The sequence below is a fragment of the Oratosquilla oratoria genome, chromosome 9, assembly GCF_046742065.1.
Source record: "Oratosquilla oratoria isolate Oo_2021 chromosome 9, ASM4674206v1, whole genome shotgun sequence".
Classification (NCBI taxonomy): domain Eukaryota; kingdom Metazoa; phylum Arthropoda; class Malacostraca; order Stomatopoda; family Squillidae; genus Oratosquilla; species Oratosquilla oratoria.
Window position 1 is genome coordinate 80958912 of NC_134785.1, and position 19603 is coordinate 80978514.

Genomic DNA, 19603 nt, shown 5'->3' on the forward strand with positions numbered 1-19603 from the left:
TCCTCCAGTCCTCCGGCACTCTACCCTCTCTCCAGCAAACATTAAATAACCTCACCAGCCAGTCCACCATCACTGTACCTCCTTTTTTTAGACATTCTGCATGGCATCCATCCAGACCAGGTGCCTTACCTGCTCTCATTATCTTAACAACTGCCTTCACTTCATCCTTCCTTATTTCTCCTCCATTTTCCTCACTCATCATGGTCATTTTCTTAGCATTTCCCACTGCAACAATCTTTCCCTCCCTATCCTCCTTCACATTTAGCAACTCCCTAAAATATTCTGCCCATCTTCCCCTTACTGCCTTCTCTTCCATTATCATCTCTCCATCTGCACCTTTTACCTTTTCTTCTCTACTTGATTCGCCTCCTCTTCCTCTCTTAATTTCTTTCCAAAACATCTTTTTATTACTTTCAAAATTTTCTGTCATACCCTTACCCCACTTCACATCTGCTCTCCTCTTTGCCTCCTTTACCTTTTGCTTTACTTCTCTTCTTTTCTTTGTACCTCTCATATGACTCCCTCGTCCTATTTTGTAACCAATCTGTGAAAGCTCACTTCTCTTCTACAACCTTCTTTGTTTCCTCATCCCACCTTTCACTACCCTTCCTTCTATTTCCTCCTGTCCTTCTTGTTCCACACACCATCCTTGCACACTTTGTGACTCCCTCCTTGAACCATCCCCATTCCTCCTCCACACCCAGCTCTACTCTATCCTTCACTCCCTCCCACTCCTCCTTCAGCTTCTTCTTGTACTCCTTCTCCTTTTCCTTTTCATTTAAAGAGTTCACTCTAAGCACCTCCCTACCTTTTGTTCCTTTCCTCTTTCTCCATCTATCCTCCACTCTCAACTTACCTTCCACCAGAAAATGATCTGATATTCCCCCACCCTCTCCCCTTAGCACATGTACATCCTTAACTCTTCCTATCATAGTCCTATTTACCACTACATAATCCATCAACACTCCATCTACCACCCTTCCATCCACCACCCTCTCCCATATGTACTTATGCTTGACTTTCTTCCAAAACACTGTATTTGCTATCATCAACTCTCTTTCTAGACACATTTCCACCATCAAGTCTCCACTACGATTCTTTCCTGGAACTCCACATTTCCCAACCACTCCATCTATTGGACCATTTCCTACCCTAGCATTAAGGTCTCCCAGTACTATTACATTGACATTTCTCCCTAAATCCTCTATGTACTCATTTAAATCTATCCAAAAGGCCTCCCTTTCTTCTACACTCTTCTCACTGCCAGGCCCATATGCACTTACAAAGACCCACATCTCCTTTCCCAGTTTCACCTTCATCCACATTATCCTTGAGGAAACCTCCTTCCACTCCACTACACGTTTACCTATCTCTTCACTTACTAGAATAGCCACCCCTTCCCTCCCTCACCCTCTCTTCACTCCTGATAACCTCCCACCTACACTCCCAAACTTACACTCACCCTTCCCTTTCAACTTAGTTTCACTCAAAGCCAACACATCCATCTTTCTTCTCACAAACATACTACCTATCTCTTCCCTTTTACTCTCATCTGTACCACATCCACGCACATTAAAAGACCCAAACCTTTGGGTGTTGGTTGGAAAACTCCCAGACCCTCTTATGCCTTTACTTTTTCGTTTAGGAATGTCCCCTGTGGGGCTACAAGGAGAAGGATGCCTAGTCCCACTCCCCGTCCCTTTCTTCTCGCCTCTTACGATCCAAGTGGAAAGAGTTGGTGGCAGTATTCTTTTCCCCCACCACAGGGAATTCCCCCACAGCAGAAAATGAATACTCAGAGAAATGGTTCAGGATAGTAACAAGGGTTTGGGACAGTCGTAGTATAAAAATGTCATCATTTCTCTATGAAGAGTTTTCCTTTATCATAGACAAAATGATGTGTGGCTCTGGTCCGTAGGGGCACCCCATATAGACCCTAAAGTATCAACTGCATGCTACTTTGCCACAATAACAAGCAGCCAATACCCCAGATGGGTAGGTTAATACATACATACATCATACATATACACACCATATATGGGAACCAAATATGAAAGTAAGGATAGGTATGATGGACTGGAGAGCAGGAGACAGGACCTAACGAATGTTGCTCTGTTCTTGTATACTACAGTTAAGTTAACACATGCAAATACACACATGATGTCTGGAACAAACCAAACGGAGAAACAGTGAGTGCTAAAACTATACACAATTTTAAGAATAAACTGGATGCAGAGAGATATAAAAACAGGTCACTACGAGCATAGCTCTCGTCCCATAAAATACAACTAGGTAAATACATATTTGGAGGAGAATAATATACTGAACCTGAGGCAATTTGGATTTAGACAAGGAAGATCATGTACCACTAATTTAATTTGTTTCTATTCAAGATTGATAGATATATTGCAAGAAAGAGATGGCCGGGCAGACTGTGCCTTCCTGGACATACAAAAGGCATTTGATAAGGTACTACATAGACAATTGCCATATAAACTGGAAACAATAGGAGGCATATATGGAAAACTATTGAATTGGATGGAGGACTTCCTACATGGAAGACAAACGAGAGTGGTACTCAGAGACAAATATTCAAAATGGGAAGAAATGAGTAGTGGTGTCCCACAGGGGCCAGTACTAGCTCCAATAATGTTTGCTATATATGTAAATGACATGGACAAAGGTATTGAAAGTTACTTGAACTGCTTTGTGGATGATGCAAAATTATTAAAGAGAATAAACTCCGAAATAGAATGTGACTCATTACAGAGTAATCTGAACAAAGTCTCAGAGTGGAGCAAGAGATGGGAGGTAGAATTCATCATCAAGAAGTGCAGTATAATTGAATTTGGAAAAAGCAAGAAGAGAATATCAGGACAGTATAAAATTGATAGAAAAGAAGTAAAGAAAGTAAATTCTGAAAGGGACCTAGGAGTAATCATCACCAAGACATGTTGCCAGATAAACATATAAATAAAATAGTTGGAGAAACATACAATTTGCTGAGATCAATAAGGTGGCCTTTAAATACCTGGATAAGGAAATTATTAAGAAAGTATTACAAACACTGATAAGGCCAAAACTGGAATATGCAGTGCTGATATGGTCACCCAGTTAAAAAAAAGAATATAAGAAAATTATAATACAAAGAACAACGACAAAGATGGCCCCAACACTTTCAAACCTGACATATGAACAAAGACTGGCTGAATTGGAATTGCCAACCATGGAACAAAGAAGAGAATGAGGGGTCCTATTAACCATCTACAAAATTATGAAAGGTAAAGAACACCTTGATAGAGAGAACTTATTAAAGTAGGACAGAGGAAAAGCAAGAAGACATGCAATGAAACTCAAAAAAGATAACTACAGAAGAGACCTGAAAAAGAACAGCTTCCCATACAGAGTGATAGATATATGGAACAAATTGGATGAAATAATAGTGTGTACATACATATACCAAGGCTTTTTCCCCCTTTCAAGGGAGGTAGCCAAAAAGGGAAAGGCATAAAAACACTCCCACCCATTTCATCCCTAAATACACTCCACACCCATTTCATCCCTAAATACACTCCACACCCCTCCCACCCTCCCTCTCATCTGAGCACCTCCTGGGTGTTGGGTCATCCCTGCACCTTGCCCACCGCCCTGGGTCAGAAGCAGTGTCGCAAGACACAGCACATCCACAGCAAGGCCGCTTCATTTAATCGGCGACCCCCCCTCTCCGTCCCCCCTTGCATATAAGGAGAGGACGGGGAGAAATCCCTTCGGGCTGCGTCAAAATTTACTCATACATACTACCTCACCCCCCACCCCCCCGCCCATTCCTCCTCATGCAATCACCACATCATCCATATACAACCATTCTCCACTCACCTCTGTCTTCCGTTCTCTCCCTTCCTTCCTCAACAGACATTCCCCTCTTCCCCAAAGCCCCCTTCACCCCATCCATCCACCTCATCCTAGGACGTCCCCTCATGTTCACTCCCTCCACATCTGCCTTCCATACCTCTTTTACTAGTCTTTCTTCACTCATTCTTTCCATGTGTCCAAACCATCCTAATATTCTTTCATCAACCCTATCTCCCAAATCCTTTTTCACCCCTGTTCTCCTCCTCACCTCCTCATTTCTCACTCTATCCAGCCTAGTAACCCCCACCATACTTCTCAGACACCTCATCTCAAACACATTCAAACTCCTTCTCTCTTCTTATGTTCCACGTTTCTGCCCCATATAGTGCTGTTGGCACAATCACTCCTTCATACAGTCTCCTCTTCGCATCCATTCCTAAATGTCTATTCCTCATTACACTCTTTAATCCACCCAGGCATTTACTCACTTCTCTCAATCTACATTCTACCTCCACCTTCACTCCACCTTTTCCTGCTACACTTGCACCCAAGTATCTAAAACTATCCACTTCCTCCAGTCGCTCTCCCTTAATGTTCACTTCCAGTCTACTGCCACTTTCACCCCTTGTACATCTCATCACCTTACTTTTACCCACATTTATCTTTAGCTTTCTTCTATCACATACTCTCCCAAACTCTGCCACCAGCTTCCTCAATCCCTCCTCCGACCCTGCCACAAGCGCAGTGTCGTCCGCAAACAACAGCTGGCTGACCTCCCACTTTTCTCCATTTTCTTTAACCATCTCCAATCCCTGACCCACTACCCTAGCATTCACCTCTCGCACCACCCCATCCATGTATAAGTTGAACAGCCAGGGTGACATAACGCATCCTTGACGAAGTCCCACCTATACTTCAAACCACTCACTCTCTCCATTTCTAATCCTGACACAAGCTCTACTACTCTCATAGAAACTCTTGACAGCTCCCAAAAGCATTCCTCCTATCCCATAAATCTGCATAACCTCCCACAGTGCCTTTCTGTCTACCCTATCATAAGCCTTTTCCAGATCCATATAAGCCCAAAAAACATCCTTCCCCTTTCCTATAGCTTTCTCACATATCTGTCTTACCACAAAGATCTGATCTACACAACCTCTACCTGTCCTAAATCCACACTGTTCCTCACCAATTAGTGTGTGCAAACACAATACAAGAATTTAAGAACAAACTTGATCTTGCGAGATACAAAAACGGGTCACCACAATCATAGCTCCCCCTCCCATATAATACAACTAGGTAAACACATAATACCCATAGATTGGGCCATGTTATTTCTGCAACACATTCCATAACATCTTTTTGTCACCCTTGTCTTATACCCTCTCCAAATCCATGAAAGCACAAAAAGACATCCATCCCTTTTGCCAAAAGCATTAATAACCTTTTGCATACATATGATGATGCCTACGTAGGTGTCATGAGGTGCAACTGGTTATATGAGGATGCTGGAGTTGGCGTCCTCATTATATTTATTAGTTGTTGCAGAGTGACCCTTGAATTTTGTGAACTGGCTTGATCATGTTTTCTATGTTTATTATTACTTAGAGTGAAAGAGAACATGTAAATTAGCAGTAACTATATTTTATAATGTGAGTATTGGGATGCATTATCATACATCATGCATCCGATGCTGTGCTCTAGAACTTGACTCATATTGGAGAGGTTAAGTTACCTAGTTCAATAGAATTATCACACAAAGTAAGAACACTAAATTATGTTGAATTGAGGGGTTGAAATTATACTGGATGGGACTTTTGCTCTTTTATATGGGTAAATGATATAATTGATCTTATACAAGTTTTGTTTTCTTCAGTCCTTTCCAGGAGGGAAGTTCCACATCTAGTAATGAAAGAACCACGGCGAGCACCTCAGCAAGTGGTCGAGGCCCCACCCCCACGTCTGGCTTGCTGGATGTGTCTCTGGGTGCTGGACCTGCTGTAAGGACCACTGCTGGAGGCAATGACGATAGCAGTGTCTCTTCAGATGGACACTTTCATGACCTTTTGACACAGTGCAACGATGGTGGTGGTGGGAGTGATTCTACATCTGAGGGTCAGAATAAGATACTGAAAGGCCTTTTGGACCAGAAGGATGACGATGATCCCCAGGAAGGGATGGGGTACCTCCTTTCCCACATACCACCCCTTCCTCCCCTCCATCATGAGACCAATACATCTAATAACAACAGTAATAATTCTTCTACAAATGACATACTTAAAAAGGTAGAGAGTTTAACTTTGTTATTGTTGTAATAGAGTTAGGTTTTCTGGACTGTCCAGTTGATAAGATTAATTGAAGAGACCATATGAGTGGCAGAGGAGATAAGGAAGTGTTGTTGTCAGTCTTTCATGTATCCAGTATCTCAGAATGAAGACTGGAGCAAATTCTCCAAGATATACCTCTTCCAGACAGCAATACAAAATTCTTCACTAAGTGATTGTAGCTGGTTTCCTTAGGGCTGTGGGTCTCCTGCAAGAAAGAGTTGGGGCATTGGACTGATTGATTGAAGTGTATGGGGTGGGGACAGTGGTGGACTGTTTTAAGTGGTGGGGCACTGAAGGCTTAGCTTCCAAAACAGTCTGCAGGACAGGGCTTAAGCACCAAGACAGTGTGCAAGGGATTGTGGTTTAGTAGTCTGTAGGGACAAGACAAGACTTAGCTGCCAAGACTATCTATAGGGGAACAGGGCATAGCAACCAATAAAGACCTAACTGCCAAGACTGTCTACAGGGGAGCAGGGCATAGCAACCAATTAAATTTATTGTACAATGAACGCGGAGTGTTGATACTTGTGGTGAGTGTTTACAAATCAATTGTTATGTGTTTGTTTTACCTTCAGCTCCTGAAAGAGGACGGTGATATGCGAACAAAGAAGAGCTGCAATGATGACATTTGGGAACTGTATAGCAAAAGTGAAGACAAACCCGATATCAAGGAGGAATTTACACTTCCCCAGTCCAGTGTACCCACAAGCATGCAGACGACTTCCCAGGCCACATCCTCGAGCAACAGCATATCAAGGCCGACCAGCACAGAGATACCTTCAATCCTAAGGGGACGAAAGAGGCCAAGTGATGAACCACATGAAGGACCAAACAAACAGGTAACCAATTCTTATTGTTGGGAACTGCATGTAGTGGGATGGTGGGAGTGAAACTATCCATTGACCTTGCCTACAATAAAGCACTTTGGGACTTTTGTTCAGGCTCCTCATGGGTGATGTTGATTTGCTGAGTGTGGGGCTCTCTACTGCAGGTACTACAGGGTGTCACTGTTAACTCCTTCACAATAATATTGCACTTAACAGGTTTTGTTTTGGTTTACACTAAATGATGTTAATGAGCAGAGGGTTGGGTCATGTACTAAGGGAAACTTGGGTGGCGTATTTGTTCTTAACCACTTCCATATGGTGACGCCTACATAGGTGTCATGAGGAGCAACTGGGTACGCGATAATGCCAACGTCGGCGTCTTGATTATATTGATTGTAGTCGTACCTACGTAACCTCCATTCTCTCTAAACTGGCTTCATCATATTTTCTATGGTTATCAAAATTCACGGGTGAAAGAGAACGAACGATTGAGCACTTACTTTATTATTTATAATGCGATTATTATGACGCAACATCGCACGTCGGGCAGCTAATGCTGCCAGACGTGCGATGTGCCCCGGAGTGAAGAGGTTAACACCTTTCAGTCCCAACAGGGTGAAATGAAGGTGAATAGATTAACCTAATGGGAGCCAGAATGAAAGAAAAAGTGTTGTGGAAATGGTTAATGGAGATAGGCCCATTGAAAGGGACACATTGGAAATGCCTGGAATATAAGCAAAAGCACCACCCACCATGGAAGGGATTGAAAGTGTTGGGCAGGATAGGAGCTTAGCCAGATCAAGCTATGATGTTGCATGCACTTGCTAATAACAAGCACTCTTTAATTTAAAGCCTAAAATAAATAGATACATAGATAAGTAAATAATAGATAAATTAAGTGAAATCCACAAATTAGCTTGAATCAGCTCTGATACATTCAATTTAAAAGAACTTGTTAATGGGGAATGTGCTGTTGATTTGTCATTCATTTAACCCTTTGACTGCAGTGCTAACATTACATTTTGTGTGCCTAACTTTAATTTAGGCCCAGTCTTCATTCCCTCCATTCACAATCTTCTTCCATTCATTTGTATCTTGGTACTCTCTTAGCCCAGCTTGATAGACCTTCCTTGTTCATCCAAGGCTCTTTTTATCCTCATCCATCCACCTTGTTCATATACCTATATACTAAGGGCTCTTTCTCTTTTATAAGGGAGGTAGCCAATTCAAAAGGCTGGTATCCATTTCCACCCATTCCACTCCCACCCATTCTGCTTCCATCCATCACCCTTTCCTCCTTCTTATCTTAGCTTCCATCCATTATCCTGGGTCAAAAGCAATGCAGCAAGGCACAGCACATCCACAGCAAGGCTGCTTCCCACCTTGTTCATGGTCTTCCTTTAAAGTTCTCTCTGCTTCTGCTTTCCATGTTCTTTTTACTGTGAAAGGGTTAATTAATGATTAGAGATTAATGGTTGCACTTCAATACAGATTAATAATGTTTTCTTTTGTTAATGAAGACTGCATTAAATCACTAACATTTTGATTAGAACTAAGGATTAATGTGAAATAATTTTTAATTGTACCCTCTTAATATCTCTTGATAAAGTGAGAAATAAATAATTCTTGATAAATCACACTTGGAGTGCTTGACTGTAGGTGTAGTATTAGAGATAATCTTTGTGGTTTCAGGTTGTGGGAGGTTTTGAAAGTCTTTTGGTACAGTCTCCCCCAGCCTCAGCTACCTCCATGAGCCCCGTGCCTCTGCAGGGAGGGCAGGCAACTCAGCATGCAGGTGGCCAGGCACAGCAGGGCCCACAGGGGGGTGGGCAGACCCAGCATGCTAGGTCGCAGACAGGCCACAGTGGGCAGAGTCAAGTGCGTGGTGGACCACCCCACAGTGGCTTGTCGTCCATGCTCCATAGTTCCAGTGCGGCAGGTGACCTTAATCATGGAATGACTGCGGTCAGCAATGCCAATTCTGGGCAGAACATGAACCAGGCAGCACAAATGCAGCCACAGCTGCAACAGCAACAACACATGCAACAACAACAGATGCAACAACAACAGCAACAACAACAGTTACAAAATCAACAACTACAACATCAGCAATTACAACAGCAACAGCAGCAGCAGGAGCAACAACAGCAGCAACAACAACAAAAGCAATCACAGCTGTGGAAGAAGAATCAGATGCTTGCAACACTTTTAGCTAATCCACCTCAAGTAAGTGTAAATATTGATACTGGAATATGTTTGCATTCCTCCTTTTTACCATAAAGGGAATGGGCATAATCACTCCCTTGTATGGTCTCTGTGTTCATGCTCAGATGCTTACTTCTCGAAACACTTTTAACCCCCCCCCCTTGACATTTACTTGCTTCCCTTACTCTACAGTTCACCTCCACCCCCCTCTCCTCCATTCCCTGCTACATGTGACCCCCAAATATTTAAATCAGCTTCCTCCAGCCTCAAACCCACTACTACCCTCACTTACCCTTATCACATTTCTTTTGCCCACATATAGTTTCATCTTTCTCCACTCACATACTCTCCCAAGTTTTGCCACAAACTGCTTCAGTCCTTGTTCTGACTCTGTGACAAACATGGTCTCATCAGCAAAAAATAACTGGCTTACCCTCCATGTCCCTTTACTCTTACTAACTCCAGGCATACATACATCTACTAAGGGCTATTTCCCCTTTACAAGGGAGGTCACCAAAGTCAAAGGCATAAGTCTACTTCCACCCATTTCATCCCCACATACTCCACTTCCATTTACCATCCTTCCCTCCCTCCTATCTTGGCTCCTCCTGGATGACAGGCCATCCCTACATCACGCCCACTGCACTGGGTCAGAAGCAATGCAGCAAGACACAGCACATCCACAGCAAGGCTGCTTCATTTAATCAGTGACCCCCCTCTCCATCCCCTCATGCAGAAAAAGAGAAGATGGGGAGAAATCCCTTCAGGCTGCATCAAAATATAATTCGCTCACACCCTGTAATCCTGCCCCCCATCCCCCACTCCTTCCCATCTATGCATCACAGCATCATCCATACACATTTACTCACTCCTGTCTTCTGTCTTCTCCCATCCTCAACAGCCATCCCCCCTCTTACCCAACGCCCCTTTTACCCCATCCATCCATCTCATCTTTGGTCACCCTTTCATGTTCATTCCATCTACCTCTGCCTTCCACACTTCTTTTACTAATCTTTCTTCACTCTCTCTTTTTGTGTCCAAACCATCCCAATACTCTTTCATCAGCCCTATCTGTCATCTCCTTTTCCACTCCCACTCTCCTCCTCACCTCATTGTTTCTCACTCTATTCAGCCTAGTAAGCCCTATCATACTTCTCAGACATTTCACCTCAAACACATTTAAATTTCTGATTACACATTTTTATCCCCCAAAGTATTTACAGTCACCATCCGAGTTATGACCACCCATACTTACGACCACGTCTAGCAGATGCCTATTATAAGTCTGGCAGCACAGTGCATAAGATAGTTGTGGCAGCCCGGCAATGTGTACGACAGTTATGGCAGAGATGGAAAAGTTGCTATATACGTGGTTGGCAGATAATAGGCAAAGAAATGTGAAAGTGATGTTGCAAGCAGTGCAAACTAAGGCTACAAGTTAATTTTGCATGTTGTATTGTATCTATGTCTAACAATGGCATTATTCATATTGTAAGTTTTCATATCATATTTATGTTCCGATATTCTTTTATCAACACCACAGAAACTTTCACCAATGTAGACCTTTTTACAACCTAAACAAGGCACACAGTAAACACCTGCTTGATGAACATTTTCCCTACTTTTATTTCAGCTTTTTATAAGATTGCCAACTGTTACCGAGCTGGTGCTAATGTTGTGAAAACCAACTTGGTAACTCACAACTGTCATATTTCCCATTTTCTCTACTTGATTTAACCATCACCAACCCCCAGCCCATTACCCTTGCATTTACCTCTCACACCACCCCATCCATATATACATTAACCAACCATGACGACATGACACATCCCTGGCAAAGTCTCACCTTTACCTCAAATCACCCTCTCCATTTCTAATTCTAAAACGAGCTCTACTACCCTTGTGAAAACTCTTGACTGCTCTTAACAGCTTTCCTCCCATCCCATATAGCTGCAATACCTCCAACAGTGCCTTCCTGTCTACCCTGTTATAAGCTTTTTCCAAATCCATTAAGGCCCAAAAAAATATCCTTACCTTTTCCTATAGTTTTCTCACATATCTGCTTTACCACAAAAATTTGATACACACAACCCCTACCTTCCCTAAACCCACACTGTTCCTCATTAATTATGGCTTCTAATTCCTCTCTTAATCCTCTAAATCAATACCCTCCCATAAGGCTTCCCAACTACACTCAACAGACTGATCCCTCTGAAACCATTACACTTACACTAGTCCCCTATTCCCTTGTACAGTGGAACTATACAGGCACTCCTCCAGTCTTCCAGTACTCTACCTTCTTTTAAACAAACAAACATTAAACACCCTCACCAGCCAGTCCACCATCACTGTAGCTATATATATATATATGTATATATATATATATATATATATACATATACATATACATATATACATATATATATACATATATATATACATATATACATACATATACATACATACATACATACATACATATACCAAGGCTTTTTCCCCCTTTCAAGGGAGGTAGCCAAAAAGGGAAAGGCATAAAAACAATCCCACCCATTTCATCCCTAAATACACTCCACACCCCTCCCACCCTCCTTCTCATCTGAGCACCTCCTGGATGACGGGTCATCCCTGCACCTTGCCCACCGCCCTGGGTCAGAAGCAGTGTCGCAAGACACAGCACATCCACAGCAAGGCCGCTTCATTTAATCGGCGACCTCCCCTCTCCGTATATATATATATATATACCAGGAGGTGCTAAGATAAGAGGGAGGGTGGATGGGTGTGGAGTGTATTCAGGGATGGAATGGGTGGGAATAATTTGATGCCTTTTCCTATTTGGCTACCTCCCTTGTAAGGGGGAAAAAGCCTTGGTATATGTATGTATGTATATATATATAGCAGCGGACACGAATGGAGCAGCACGTATTTTCGGAGTGCTGGCTTACGAGTGAAAAATATAAACAAGAAATTGGAAACAAACAGCATCGGCCTTGTTGTTTATATACGGTGTGGCAGGGGCTGTGTATTTGTGGTGAAATGATGTAGGTCGTAATTGTATCTCCGCTTAACTTTTTTGTTTTGTTTTTTGTTTTTGTTCTTTTTTTGTGTTGTTTTTCAAAATGGAAACCCCTAAAGCTAAAGACTCGACTAAAAGAAGCCTGGAAGAAACAAGAATCGAAACACCATTAGGGGTAGTAAGAAAAAAATCATGCTTCGCATCAACACCTAGAGAATACCAAAGGTTAGATGTAAGTAGATTTTCCGGTTTTGAAAGAGAAGCCAATGGATTACTTAGAGTAGAGATGGATAGAGAACCCAGATACAGGAATATAATGAGGAATAGAGATTTAAATGACATCGTTGATGAACTATTAGAGCTTAAAAGTGAATACAAGATAATGTACCAGGAAGTATCAAACTTAAGAAAAGCTAACGAAGAGAACAATAGGGAAATAGACGAGTTGAAATGGGAATTAAAACAGCTTAAGGGTGATAATGAGAGGCTGAAAAGTGAGGATAGTAGTAGGAATGAGGCTCTGAAACGAGAAATTAAAAGTCAAATGAAGGAAGTGACTGAAAAGGTGGATGAAAAAATCAAGGAGAATGACCTACAGGAAATAAAAAAACAGTGGAAAATTGAACAGGAAAGTCAAGAAATATCCCTAAAGAAAATAATGGAACAACAGGTAAAAGATAATGCCAAAGAAACTGTAATTCAGATTATTAAAGAGAAAAGTAACCTAGTTAGGGACACAGTGGATAGAAAACGGTGTATAGTAGTCTATGGCACTAAAGAAAAGTACAATGTACCAAGATATCAGAGGGAAAAGGAAGAAAAAGAGATTGCCAAAGAAATACTAAAAGAGTTACAAGCAGATGAGTTAGGCTGGGACCGAGAAATCGAGGAAATCCATAGAATGGGCAGGTACTCGAAAGATAAACAGTATAGACCACTAAAAGTTAAACTTAGATTGCAATCAAGCGCAGAAGAAATATTATCTAGAACAATAAGATTAGCAAACAGTGAACAGTACAAAAATATTTGGATAAAAAAAGAAATGAGTGAGGAAGAAAAAGAGAAAGAAAAAGAACTTAGGAATGAAGTGAATCAAAGGAATGAGAATAAAACTGAAAAGGAAAAGGAGGAGTTTTTTTTTAGAGTGATAGACATGAGGCTGAGAAAAAGATATATAGGGAAAATGGAAACAAAGAAGACAGAAGGGGAGGAGGAGAAAAGAAACTAAAAATAGCTTATACAAATATAGATGGTAATCTCAGGAATAAACGAACTAAATGATTATCTAGTCTCAGAAGAACCAGACATAATGGGAATTGTAGAAACCAAATTAAAGTACACCCTAACACCCCACACTGTGGGACAAGGTGTATACAACTGTTGGACAAAGAATAGAAAGAACAAACAGGGCGGAGGAGTTCTAATATTGACTAAGAAAGATTTGAGTGTAACAAAAATAACTGAAGGAAAAAACAATGTAGAATCAATTTCAGTACAAGTCGAAGGTAAACAAACGAAGAAATGAAAATTTGCAGTGGTATATGTACCTCCTAAAATACAAGTCTGGACAGAAAGGGATCATTCCGAGTTACTAGAAGATACAAAAGATGAATTAATTGAAACGCTGAAAGATGGAGGAAATACAGTAATTATGGGTGACTTTAATTCAAAAGAAATATGCTGGGAAGAAATGACAGTGAAGTGGGGAGAGAAACACTGGTGCAATGTACTCCTTGACTTGACCATTGAATACACAATGACCCAGTGGATTAAAGAAAATACTAGATACAGAGGAAATGAAAAAACCTCAAAATTGGACTTAATACTTACGACAGAACCTGAGATTATTGAAAAATTTGATTATAAAACTCCGATAGGAAAAAGTGACCATGTACTAATTGAAATGGAATTGAAAGAACAAATGGACCAAAGAAAAATGATAAACGTAGAATAGGAAGACCTATGTATAACAAAACAAACTTTGAGAAACTTAAAACATTCTTTCGCAATGCAAACTGGGAAAAATTCCAAAACGAAGATACAGGGATAGAAGAAAAATGGAATATGTTTAAAGAAATTTATAAAGAAGGAGTGAACAAATATGTACCACAACAAAAAATGGAAAAGGCATACATAAAGAGCTGATACAACAAAAGATGTAGTGAAGCTAAGGAAAAAAGAGACAAAGCTTGGAAAAAGTGGAAAAGAGATAAGAAACAAAGCAAATGGCAAACGTACATCAAACTAAGAAACGAATATGTAAAAATACGCAGAGATGAAAAGAGGAATTATGAAAAAAGGATAATAGACAAATGTAAGGAAGAACCCAAACTATTTTACAAATATGTAAATGGAAAACTGAAAAACAAACAGGAAATAGAAAAACTGTGCCAAGATAAAAAGGAATATACAGAAGAACTGGAAATGGCTGAAATTATGAACAACCACTTCAGATCAGTATTCACAATAGAAAACTCGCCTAACAGTGTAGATAGAGAGAGAGAATTATCCCCAGCAATGAAAGAAATAAACGTAACACAAAAAGAAATCAGTGATCAAATTAAAACCCTTGATGTCAGAAAATCACATGGCCCAGACGGGATTGCAAACTGGATATTGAAGGAATGTATGGAAGAATTAACTGACAAAATATACAATATAATTAAATCACTTAACCCCTTCCATACGGTGCCGCCTACGCAGGCGGCATGGGGAGCAAGTGGATACGCGAGGCTGCCATATCGGCGTCTTGATTATATTTATTGTAGTTGCCCCTGCGTAACTGACATGCTCTCTAAACTGGCTTCATCACATTTTCTATGGTTATCAAAATTCACGGGTGAAAGAGAGAACGATCGATATAAGCGGTGACTATTTTTTATGATGCGAGTATTATGACGCAACATCGTACGTCTGGCAGCTAATGCTGCCCGCGAGATTTTGGCCCGTACTGAAGAGGTTAAAGAAGGAAAAGTACCATTGGACTGGAAAAAGGCAAACATTGTACCAATTTATAAGGGAGGTGATAAAGAAGATCCATCTAACTACAGACCGGTCTCACCAACAAGCACAATAGCAAAAATTTGTGAAAGAGTTGTCAAAAACAGATGGGTTAAATACCTGGAAGAAAAATCTATACTAAACCCAAATCAATTTGGATTCAGACAAGGGAGATCATGTACAACAAATCTGATCTGCTTTTACTCAAGATTAATAGACATAATACAAGAAAGAGATGGATGGGCGGACTGTGCTTTTCTGGACCTGCAAAAGGCATTCGATAAGGTACCTCATAAGAAATGAATAAATAAGATAGAATCAAAGGGTGGAATCAGAGGAAAATTATTGGAATGGATGGAAGACTTCCTGATTGGGAGGAAAATGAGAGTTGTAATTAGAGAAAAATTCTCCAACTGGGAAGAAGTAAAAAGCGGTGTCCCGCAAGGATCAGTACTGGCCCCGATCATGTTCGCAGTATACATTAATGGCATGAATGAAGGCATGGAGTGCTATATAATTTTTTTTGCAGATGATGCAAAATTACTTAAAAAGGTAAAAACGGAAGAGGACTGCAACTCATTGCAACAAGATCTGGACACAATATGGAATTGGACTCAAAAGTGGGAAGTGAAATTTAATATAAAGAAATGCAGTATAATGGAATTTGGGAAGAGTAAAAACAGAATATCAAAAGAATACAGAATTGGAGAAGAAAAAAAAAAAACTCGGAAAAAGATCTTGGAGTGATGATTGGAAAGGACATGAAACCTGATAAGCATATAAATAGAATATTCGGAGAAACCTACAACTTATTGAGGTCAATCAAAGTGGCATTTACTTATATGGATGAAGAAATGATAAAGAAAATACTAACTACACAAATAAGACCAAAACTTGAGTACGCAGCATCACTTTGGACACCCAGCACCAAAAAGAATATTAAGAAACTAGAAAGATTACAAAGAGTGACAACCAAACTAGCACCGACTCTCGCCGAACTAACATATGAGCAAAGACTATCCAAACTAAACCCACCAACACTGGAACAAAGAAGAGAAAGAGGAGATTTGCTGACTATCTACAGAATATTGAAAGGAATGGAAGTTTTAGACCGGAACGACCTGTTAGTGTGGGACAACGATAAAACGAGAGGACACGGAAAAAAACTGAAAAAAGATAGCTATAGAAAAAACTTGAAAAGGAACAGTTTCCCACACAGAGCGATTAACCACTTCAGTATGGGACTTAAATCTCGCGGGCAGCAGCCAATGCCAGCCGTATGACGTGTCGTAATAATACTCGCATCATAAAATATAGTCACGGCTTATATCGATTGTTCTCTCTTTCACCCGCGAATTTTGAAAACCACAGAGAATGGGATTCAGGGCGCATTTGGGAGAATGTAAAAACACAGGGGCGACTACAATAAATATAATCAAGACGCCAATATGGCAGCGTCGCGAATCCACTTGCTCCTCATGACGCCTACGTGTGCGGCACCGTATGGAAGGGGTTAATACATGGAACAAATTAGACAACAAAACAGTATGAGCTAACACTATACAAGATTTTAAGATAAAACTTGATGCGGAGAGATACAAAGACGGGTCACCACGAGCATAGCTCCCCTTCCGTATATTACAACTAGGTAAATACAACTAGGGAAATATATATATATATATATATATAAAAAGAACAAACTCAGTAGTTATTTTACTAGTCTGAAAAGCACAAAGACAAAGTTGTGAAGATTCAGTAATGGAGTAATATAAAATACATTGTGTTAAAGATGAGAAAAATTTATGGTACATATCTTACACTTGATGGAAATTATTATCTTTGTGGTACATATATTTGTGTGTATAGTTAATGTAATACCAACCAAAAGGCCTTTCCCCCTTATAACAGGACTTTTTTTCATTTGAACAAATTGTTCTAATAATTGATGTTCTTACAGACTCCCCACCAGCACAATGCCCCATCACAAAGACCTGATCCTCAAGGTATTCCTCAAGCGAAGCTGCCAAAGAATCTTAAGCATGTGCCACCGTGGCAACCACAACGACAGCAGCAGGAGATTCTAACCCAACTGCTGACACAGCCCAGCAACACTTCTGGTAAGACACCTCTGGCCTCACAGTGCTCCATGTTCAGCAGCACCAACATTTCATAAGTGTGTTTTTGCTTGACTAAGGATTGTTCACATACCTGGGATATTTGTATTGTCTTACAGGAAGCTCCACAGCTCACCAGGGTTTGCGGTCAGGTGTTCCTGTCTCCAGTCAGGGTGGGAGCATGGAGCAAGGTGGGGTGAGCCTACACAGCTCCCTGAACCCTCCTAACGTTATGAGGTCTGTGCCCATGGGTATTGCATCGTCACTGGCCTCATCTATACCTTCTTCCATGCCTCCTTCCTCGAGTGGCGGCAGCATCACAGGCCACAGCAATGTGGTATCCCCTCTTACGTCAAGTTCCAGCACAACCACCTTGCCTCCCATCTCATCTATGGGCTGCAGTCCACTGGGTCCTGTTACGTCAGCTTCTATCACGGATGGTTCCTTGCCGTCCATAACTACAGCCAACCTACAATTCCCATCATCAGATCTTACCAGTCAAAATAATGATGATCCTCTCCATGAATTGGTGATCAATACTATATTGGAGGTAGGTAACAGAAGATAAATGCATTTTATTCCTCTTTGCAACATAGTGTTATGCTTAATATATGTCCAGTCTATCAAGGTTTGACAGCTTAGCTGAATGAATTGTACAGTGCCATCCAGAACAGAATTTATGAAATGTATCATGATTTGAAGGGGGTAAATGTTTAAGATGTAATTGAATGTAGTAGAAATATAGGTGTGTGTGCTACTCAGATGAAGAGAATCATATCTGAATCAGTGAACACCTTCGGGTTAAAAAGGTAAGTCAAACTTGTTCAGGTTTTGGGCTGCTCATTGAAGCAAAGTTATTTGGTGCTTCTCTGTCTAATGTGCCTCTTGTCTTTTGCAGATGTCATCCGGTTCTTTTTCTGGTGGAACTAGTAGTGAAGACAATGGTATCGCATCATCTCTAGAAGACTTTACCAGACAGCCTACATCATCATCATCTTTTGATAGTGAAAATATGGCTATTCACAAAATTGAAATCTCTCTCATGTCAGAATTTGAATCGCAAGCCTCTACTGTATCATCTCCTGGTGTTTCAGTGCCGATTTATAACACAGTCTCGGTAAGCCTTAGAATATTTGTTCTAAGTACTTATATGATTTTATGAAGTAGTATACATGTCAAAAATCAGTTCATTGGGTTTGGTATTTCTTGCTGAAGTCCTGTGTCCTTCAGGTAACTGGCAACAGCCTCCAGGTGGGTCCATGAGTTACTGAGGGAGGATATATTGTGTTATTATATAGGGATTCTTAGTGTGGGGCATTGTAGTATGAGATGTTTCCTTTGGTTACATGTGAACTAGCAGAGCAATAAAGTGATATACATGGTACATAGATAGTTTATCATTCTTATTATCGTTCTTGCATGACTAACTTACTCGAATTCTACAACACAGTTTTCTCGAATTATGACAAAAGAAACAATATAGATTTAATATATCTAGACTTTGCAAAAGCTTGTGATACCGTCCCACACGAAAGACTACTTACTAAATTAGCTTTATGGAATAAGTGGTAGCCTATTAGGTTGGACTAGTAATTGGTTGAATGGTCAAAAACAGAGAGTTGTTTTAAATGGAAAAACTTCTAGATGGAAAAATGTCACAAGTGGAGTTCCTCAGGGTTCCGTTCTTGGACCACTTCTATTCATAGTATATATAAATGATATAGACCATGGACTAAAATCTACTGTTTCCAAATTTGCTGATGTTACAAAACTGTGCGGAGTGGCAAATGATCACTCAAACCAATTAGATATTCAAGAAGATTTAGATCAATTACAGCAATGGTCTGAAAAGTGGCTAATGAAATTTAACACAAGTAAATGCAAGGTAATGCACATAGGTAAAAATAGCAGTAAGTACGATTACAAGTTATTTGGAAATTCGTTAACAAAAGTGGATAGTGAAAAAGATCTCGGCGTAATTATCAGTTATGACCTCAAATCATCTAAGCAGTGTATTTCATCCTCTGAGAAAGCAAATAAGATTCTAGGACTCATTGCGTGATCTTTTGATTTCAAAAGTCCATCACTCATTAACAAGCTATATAAATCGTTAGTTCGTCCACATTTGGAATATGCTGTTTCCGTATGGTCACCCAATCTCATTAAAGACATTGACAGACTGGAAAAAGTACAATGGCGAGCCACAAAACTGATTCCAAATATAAAAAATAAATCATGCGAAAATCGACTAAAACATATGAATCT

At 40.5% G+C, this 19603-nt stretch overlaps 1 protein-coding gene across 17 annotated transcripts in view; it reads left to right on the top strand.

Annotated features, from left to right (window-relative positions):
- LOC143028642 (uncharacterized) overlaps positions 1-19603 on the top strand; it is a 614584-nt gene that overhangs the window by 440178 nt on the left and 154803 nt on the right. For 16 of the 17 annotated variants that reach the window (XM_076191067.1, XM_076191062.1, XM_076191063.1 and 13 more), the window contains 6 exons: positions 5729-6137; positions 6755-7018; positions 8699-9232; positions 17182-17341; positions 17458-17888; positions 18237-18455. In XM_076191067.1, coding sequence (XP_076047182.1) covers positions 5729-6137; positions 6755-7018; positions 8699-9232; positions 17182-17341; positions 17458-17888; positions 18237-18455 — 2017 coding nt within the window. The remainder of the gene's footprint in view (positions 1-5728; positions 6138-6754; positions 7019-8698; positions 9233-17181; positions 17342-17457; positions 17889-18236; positions 18456-19603) is intronic. The other variant, XM_076191065.1, reaches the window with a different exon arrangement.